This window comes from Choristoneura fumiferana, chromosome 9 (assembly GCF_025370935.1).
Source record: "Choristoneura fumiferana chromosome 9, NRCan_CFum_1, whole genome shotgun sequence".
In the NCBI taxonomy this organism is placed as follows: Eukaryota; Metazoa; Arthropoda; class Insecta; order Lepidoptera; family Tortricidae; genus Choristoneura; species Choristoneura fumiferana.
The window spans coordinates 11,524,466-11,533,006 of record NC_133480.1 but is presented as its reverse complement, the minus strand read 5'-3'; the positions used below and the strand labels follow the sequence as shown (position 1 = coordinate 11,533,006).

The window sequence follows — 8,541 nt, the reverse complement described above, 5'->3', positions numbered from 1 at the left end:
CGCTCGTGATTCAATTGTAGAATCCTTCGCTTACTCGGAATTCAAAATCAACACTCGCACCAAAAAACGTCTTTGCTCTCTTGTTGCACCAATAACTATTATGTATGATGACAAACTTTTAAATACTTGTACAAAGGCGGACTTTTCCCTGGTCTTAAAAGTGTGGGAGTTTTTCGTAAATATGATTGTAAATGAACCAATATCAATAATAATATATAATATATAATACTGAGGGTGCAGCGTTGGTTCTGCTCTCGTCTACCGAACAATTCTGTAAAGGTACCTAGGCATGCTTTATGGAATCACCATTTGGTGAGAGGAGAAGAACTCCTAGAGACCAGATTATATGCAATATAAAAAGCTTCAAATATGCATGCAAATAAGCATGATAAATGCTAGTAAGTAAATATGAATGAAAATTGTTGAAATATGCAACATTAAGAAAATCTTTAATTTTTATTCATTTTATAAACTAAATATCGACACTGGCAAATAAATATTTCTATTTTCAACAGCAAGATGCTATTCCAAATGTTCAGTAGGTCCTAAAAAAAAATCAAGGTTTTTGTAGTCGGTTCCATTTTTAGGGTTCCGTAGTCAACTAGGAACCCTTATAGTTTCGCCATGTCTGTCCGTTTTATTTTTCCAAGGATTTCACAATACGAAATCCTTAGAAAAATATTATTTGATTTTTTCGTTATGGTCCGAAGCAATGTGTATCAGGGGTCTGCAATAGGTCAGTCCATAGATGAGACTGTGTATACGGATCAGTATGTAAACATATTTATTAGGATTTTAAAAAAAATAACGCGGACCCCTCGTGGAATTGTTTAAATTGTAAAAGTGATCCGCCGTGACTGCAAAAAGTTTTAGAAACCCTCGTGTAGATGGAACTAAATTTAAAGCGGTATTTGTAGGGCGTTTACTGTTCCAGATGTTTATTATTCAGAATTGTTTTCTTGGACTATTTTAAATGCAAACACGGAGCATTTAAGGTTTGATAATGAAAGGAAGAAAGAAAGAAAGAAAGAAAGAAAGAAATTTATTTGCTAAAAATTCGGCATAATAAGAAAAATAAATGACAACTAAGTAAAAAAAGAAAACCTTACATAATATTTACTTACTAAATATGAATAAAGAAAAGAAACATTGTGCCGAAAAAGCAAAAGGCCCATAGGTACTCAGCGTGTTGCCACGGCAAGCCGCAGCGCTGGTTTTCAGTATGACCCTTTAACTTATAGCTAAACTTAAAAAATAATAATAATGCCATTAACACTAAATTTTATTAAATTTAAATATTTGGCACGCTTAACTTCAATTCCAGTTCTAACTGAACTGTGCTAATACAATTTAAAAAAAATAGGGTTTTAGAATAAGTGTATCCTCCTTGACAATAAAAAGATAATTGACCTAATAAGCTGTTTTCAGAATAACGTTTTTCTCACAAAATTTGTTTTAAATAAAATAACCAGCACCTCCCCGTAGTATTAACCGTAGAACACCAACGTGGAAGGACCAGTAACAGACAACTACCTCATCTTCGCTCTGGACGCTCAACATGGACATCTTCAAAGCTTTCCTACAGTTAAGCCCAAGGGGCAATCATCTTCGGGCTCCTCAAATTGTTAACTAAACTATAACATATCGTATCGCCCAATGTAACGTCAGTTGTTGTATAATAATTTATTTAAAGTCGTCTTTCCGCGACTGATGCGATGTTCAACTCGTGGACCTGGAGGATAAAAGTAAAACCGTATAAGTGACAATTATAGTTTTAAAACCGGTTCCCTAAAATACCATACTCACAATTGGTACAGATCGATTCACAAGAGCTGCAGGGCTACGACGAAAATCGAAACTGGAAGTTCGTATCGTACCGTCCCTCTCGCTCTCGTATTAAATACTATAAGTGTCAGAGGGACCGCACGACATGAACTTCGAGTTTCGTAGTAGCCCTGCTGGCACGAAGGATTGAACGAAAGAACGAAAATAATGTCACTTAGATATTTGTATAAGAAAATGACAGATGCGTGACATTTATATGTTTGTGTAAAGTGTATATAAATAGATAACATTCAGATATTTTCATTCACTCATTCAATCCATCCTCGTTAATCGACCTGTAGGTAATAATTAAATTTTAATGATAAATTATTTAACGAACCAACCTACTTTCTACGATAATGAACTTACTTATATCTATTATTTATATCATCTGTGCTAAAATAGTAGATTGTATAAGGCGAGGGTAGATAGACACGTCGAGGGGAAAATGGCTTTAATGCTTGAGTTTTGCACTGCTTTTCACTTCGATTGAGAGGAAATGAAATAACAACAGTGAAAACAATTTTTTACTTACTAGGTACCTTTTATCTTTCATGCATTGCTATACACTTACTTAATTATAAATATTTAGTTTTATTGTTTTATTTACAAATTATTAAAAACTATATAGAAACTTTTTTGTTTGTGGCTGTTGTCACCTGATTACCTTGGTCTTAGACGATGATTTTACTTTATGCACTAGAACATAAAAAGTAATTTTATGTCGCCTAGATCCAGCATAAATACCAAATTTACGAGCATGAGAAGTGAAATAGTTATTTGTGTCACAAGGCAGCAAAATGGTGTATTTACGGCGAGGGCGTACATTGAATCCAGAATGTAGCGAAGGATTCTACAATAGAATCCTGAGCGTAGCGAGGGATTCTAAAGTAGAACCTTGACCGTAATGAGGGATTCAAGTGTTAACGCCCAAGATGAAAATATTTTTGCTCCCGAGTGGCTCATACAACTTTTCACACCGAGCATTAAAAAACTTGAAAAAAAAAAACAATTCTCAATATTATTAAAGAACAACCAGCATAGAAAATGGCGTGGCTTTACAATTATCAACTTCAAAAATTGCATTTGCAATAAAATACTTAGAAAAGCCTTGAACAGAAAAGTTGCACTTTGCTCCCTCTCGTCAGGGAGGAAAAGTTACTTTTCTAAAGGAGAGGTGTGAAAAAGTTTTTTGTATTGTAGCAAGAAAATTCAACTTCTTGATGGGTTGCAGAACAAGTACTAGTAAGTACTAACTTAGCACACTTTAAGAATCATCAGTTAGCAATAACAGGAGGCAGTTCGGTTGACATACATTGGCGTGTGGTGAAGTGGAGAGCGCGAAGAGGACCGCGTGAGCGATGTCGGCGGGTTCTAGCACCGGGCTGGGGTCGGAGTCCGTGACCACGTCATCCGCTGTGGAGGCCGGCAGCTTAGAGCTCACTGAACCCGGTGAAATGCTCTGGAAATATCCATATTTTAGAGTGGCAACGTCCCTGGCACAGTCGCAAAAACTGACCCTCGTACTAGGGAGGAATCCATACATCTGCCAAAAAACATCGTGATATTGACTGTCTAACCCTGATACGCGTACGCGACTCAGTTTCTCGACTATACATCAGCGCTTAATGCTTCTTGTTTTTTCGAGGGGTGTCGCGAGGCCCACAGTTTGACCACCACTGAATAGTTTGAGCTGATGACGAAAAGAGTGGCCAGATAGCTAACGGTGACTTCCCAAGACATACACTTGAACTTTTTCTTTTTCTAATTACTTAGTTCGAGTTTGTTAAAGTCTTACCGTAACTTTGATCTTATTGTTCTTCAAACGAGCTAGCTCCTGGTTGAGGGTCTCTGTGCAGCCCGCCCCCTTGCTGCGGCAATAGATACTGTACATTATTTTATTTATACAATCATATAAACAAATTTTTGCTCAACATACCAAAACCCTAAGGATTCGTACCTGTTGACATTAATAATGTGTCCGTCAATCTCGTTCTTCAGCATGCTCACGACGGCATGCCTCGCGCACAACAGTACTGGGTCCGTCTCCACGTCTGTACCCTGGCTCTCCGATGCCTCCTCTCCCGGGGAGTCGAAGACAAAGCCTGCAATGCAAGGTTATGGAGATTTTTAAATTGTATAATTTGGTACTAGCCGGATTCGCTCACGGAAACCATTGAGTCAGGTGGTTCAAATATAAGTAAACAATAGATGCAGAAGGCGCGCGACAAAAACCTGTCACAACGTGTCGCATTTAGACTCCGCCCCTATCCGAAACCATTCGAATTTTTTATATCGAATTCGCTTAAGGTTTTTTTTTGTGGACGTCCTACCGCTGATACGATGTTGATGATGTGTTACAAGCGAATGCTTACCAGTGATCTGGCTAGGCTCCACCAAGCCAGTCAAGCTGACGAGCACGTGGACACCTCCGTGGTGCTGGTCGAGCCAGCGGAAGGTGTGAGTTAGCTGGCTCAGGTCGGACACATCGCACTGACGCGCCGTCACGTCGCTCGTGTACTTCAGTTTATTCAAAGCCTGTAGTATATATTTGATAAGCTCGGGCACATATTAAGGCAACAAACAGTCACATAGTTAGACATTGCATTTAAGACATGATAAGGTATAGACCTGGAGTGCCACAACAATAATAAAGTAGAGTCATGTGGGGTAAACGTACGCAGTGGCAGTGGGTAAGCTTGATTACAAGTATTGACAGGGAATAATTGCTACCCTACTTTGTTTACATTTATGACATTACTAGCTTTTGCCCGCGACTTCGTCCGCGTGGAATAGTAACTTTGGGAAGTATTTAATTTATTTAGGATACCTTATTCTGCCAATCTACGGTTTACTGAAAATAATCTATTTTAATACATTGCTATAAATAAAAACTATTTTTTTTTTGTTCTTCCATCCATCCATCCATCCATCCATGTTCTTTGGTAAAACAAACATTTTGCGGGTTTAGCAATACGACGTGTATTCTACCCAGCCAACACAAAAGGACTAATTCTTCATAGTGAACTCTTGACACCTTATGTCCTTTATTATAAGTTAGGAGGGTAGGATTATAATTAAGACGGCATTTTTACTAAACATAGCTACACATATTTCCGATAAATATACCTACTTATAGTAAATTAGTTTGGAATTCCTTAAGAACTTTCATCCCCATATTTTTAAGAAAATAGGTCGAAATTTGAAAAGCGCTTTGATTAGCGTTAACCGACGGTTAAATGTGATGCCGTCTCTGTCTATTCGAACAAAACAAATAGAGAAGCCATCACACCTAACCGCCAGTTAACACTAATCAATGGATGGTGAAAGAGCCCCTTAATTATGCACATGGGCAGTTAGTTACTCGCAAAATGGTTCATCAAGACCCTGGGGTATCATCCAGGTCCAGAGTACTTATAGAGACAAATCAAACAAGCCCAAACTAGACGGGGCTATGTCATGAAAAAAAATGAAGCGTCACTTCTTACATTCAATTAACTGTTGGCCTTTTTTTATACCTATGCCAGTATTGAACGCAAGTGGCTCTATATGCAAGATTGTCACGTTAGGTTTAGACTGAGCAATTTTGCCTCAATTTTATTGTATGAAATAAACAAGAAAGTTGTATAGTATAAATAGGCCTTTAGTATTTGCTGGCCAGACCTAGATCAGCCGGGGTAACGCCTCGCCTAGCCTTCACTGCCGACAAAACTCATCCTTACTCTTTCGCTGTGTGAATTTGACGATTATGTTGGGGATTTTTGAGGCGCCCCGCTGCGTACCCTTTTTCAGATTTTCACTTTTCTGTAGCGGTAACCTGCGATTTCCAGGTTATTGATGCTGTCCAGTTGCTCCTTTTGAGACAACGGGGGCGCAGCTGATTAATAGTGGATAACATTTCCTGTACTCACCCACTATTATTAGTATACGGATTTCAAAGACTCCAAATTCTGTAAGCGCTGATCAAACGCTGCCTACTTCTCGTTTATGTCACGCACATCATTTCTGACTTTAGAGTGATCGCATGCTTGTGTGGTCATTCCAGTTTTCCCGGACCTCGTGAAGAATAGTGGATTAGCTAGTCTCAGGTGAAGTAGTAATACCTACTAAGTATATTTTAGCTTCAATCAGGACTTGCTCGAAAGAACTAGTGACATTTTGGAGGCTTCCGGTACTAAAGACCTTTTTCCGCCCCACTGTTAGTCCACTACTGCACGGGCTGACCACGATCTGCTAAATGTTTAGCACAATATCGACTTTTACTGTGATCCTGGAGGCAGCCCCAATGTCTAGCAGGTCGTTTTCCCATTAGATACATGATAAACTCGAGAGTCTGTGATGAAGTTGAGAGTCACCACCGCCGTCGTGGAGCGTGTACTTGCCTCAGTGATGGCCTCCTCCTCCTTGGAGTCCAGCGCCACCACGCGCATGCCCTCGCCGGCAAGCGCGGCGGCGACGCCCGCGCCGACGGCGGACCCCGCGCCCGTCACCACAGCCGTCTTGTCCGCCCACCGGTTCATGCCACGCATTGGCGTCATCTGTATAATAAATTATGTACTTACTTTTACACGACCGGATAGCCAAGTGGTCAGAGAACCAGACATTAAAGCTTGAGGTCCCGGGTTCGATTTCCGGATTCCGGAGATATTTGCATGAATATGTATTGATCATTAATACAACTGAACTAACTTAGCTAGGATATGACCGAATCACGCAGTATTTTAAAAAGGCGAATCTATTTTATCATTTGCCTAAAAAAATTATGTACTGCTAAATATACCTATATCCATGCAAAATTACGGCTTTCTAACACTGATAAATAGTCTCTAACTTAAGCCACGTACGGACGCACGGACAAACATAAGGGTTCCGTTTTTCGACTTTGGCTATGGAATCTTCTATATATATATAAAAAGAAGAAACTGACTGACTGACTGACTTATAGATCAACGTACAGCCCAAACCGCTGGGTCTAGAAAAAAAATTTGGATTTGAAATTTGGAATATATGTTGCTTAATAGGTGTAGACGCGCACTAAGAAAGGATTTTTTTTAATTCTCACGGGATAGGGAATAAATGGGATTTATACTTTCACTTCGAAATGCCCCTATTTCAGTAACTATAATTATTAGAAACTTCAAATTTGGCATGCAAGTAGGTAATAGTAACAACTAAAATCCTTTTCAGGATTTTACGAAATTCCCACGGGATAGTGAATAATTGGGATTTGTATTTTCACTTTTAATTAATGACCCTATTTCCGTAACTATAATTATTAGAGACTTCAAATTTGGTAAACAAGTAGGTAATACTAACAGCTAAAATAATATTTCAGGATTTATCAAAATTCCCACGGGATAGGGAATAAAGTGGGATTTATATTTTCACTTCAAAATGGCTCTATTTGCGTAACTATAATTATTAGAAACTTCAAATTTCGCATGCAAGTAGGTAATACTAACAGCTAAAAACAGTTTCAGGATTTCTCGAAATTCCCACGGGATAGTGAATAAATTGGATTTGTATTTTCACTTTCAATTATTGACCCTTTTACCGTAACTATAATTATTAGGAGACTTCGAATTTGGTAAACAAGTAGGTAATACTAACAGCTACAAACAATTTTCAGGATTTATCAAAATTCCCACGGGATAGGGAATAAAATGGGATTTATATTTTCACTTTAAAAATGGCCCTATTTGCGTAACTACCTAGTTTGTCTGCCTAGTTTGGGGTCTGCCAGATATTACTTTGTATGATGCTGATGTGTATGATTTTTGGAAATAAATTATTATATATTATTATTATTATTACTATAAATATATAGAAACTTCAAATTTGGCATGCAGGTAGGTAAAAACTGTTTCAAAGATTTTCCGAATATCCACGGGATAAAACGAATAAAGAGGATTTTATATACTTACCAACTGAATCAGAAAACGCATAAGCTAAACCAATAAAACTGGGGACTGGAGATTTGGCAAACTGATGTAAATCTGGTAAGAATTATTTAGCAGTGACATCCTACTCATTCTGGTGAGGATCGTCTCCGTAGAAGGGAACTCCTCAAAAGTTGATGGCACACGCAAAAGACTTTACATGATTGTTGAATTTCAATGACAATGCGTTTATATGATATACGCCGCCTGATGCTTGCAGCAGGGTTGGCTGCTGATGACGGAACTCCTCAAAGGTCTGATAGCATAGATACGAAATTTTACATGTACGTTCAACGAGCTGACACAATTACTGTGCCCACCCGCAACCTTTATGATAGCCACTTTGTGCCCATGCAATGAGTGTTCATGCAGTTCCTCCACCTCCACACTGTAAGAACACACAAATCATACAAATCCATCTATCACCACACCACTTTACACTGACGCGTTTCGAACTCAACCAGAGCTCATCTTCAGTGCAACACAACCGTTCAGCATGCTACGGTGTGAAATTTGGCATAGATGGACCGAAAGTAATGCAGAGGTGCACTAGGGCAAAAGATTAGAGAAATAGAAAGAATAGGAAAATATCTCACTTTGTTTTTTTTTTTTGTTTGTTGGGGGAAACTCTGAAACTATTGAGCTGATTTCAATAATTATTTTATCAATAGAAAGAACACTATCCTGATTGACATTAGACTACTTACTTTAAGAAAAATTGCAAACTTTCCGCAGAATAAAATAAGTTGAAATAATCGATGCAATTAAGATATTTAAA

At 38.4% G+C, this 8,541-nt stretch overlaps 1 protein-coding gene across 2 annotated transcripts; it reads right to left on the bottom strand.

Moving 5' to 3' along the window:
• Nucleotides 1-1,026: 1,026 nt before the first annotated feature.
• Nucleotides 1,027-6,387, bottom strand: LOC141431272 (farnesol dehydrogenase-like). 2 transcript variants are annotated; one of them, XM_074092382.1, is made up of 6 exons: nt 6,207-6,387; nt 4,200-4,362; nt 3,785-3,929; nt 3,623-3,710; nt 3,140-3,286; nt 1,027-1,732 (listed from the first exon to the last, which is right to left on the bottom strand). In XM_074092382.1, the coding sequence occupies exons 1-6, from the start codon at nt 6,360-6,362 to the stop codon at nt 1,688-1,690; spliced, it is 744 nt and encodes a 247-aa protein (XP_073948483.1). In that variant the 5' UTR covers nt 6,363-6,387; the 3' UTR covers nt 1,027-1,687. The 2 variants fall into 2 exon arrangements, with proteins under 2 accessions (XP_073948483.1, XP_073948484.1); XM_074092383.1 differs by having other exon boundaries at nt 3,623-3,695.
• Between the last annotated feature and the right edge of the window lie 2,154 nt (nt 6,388-8,541).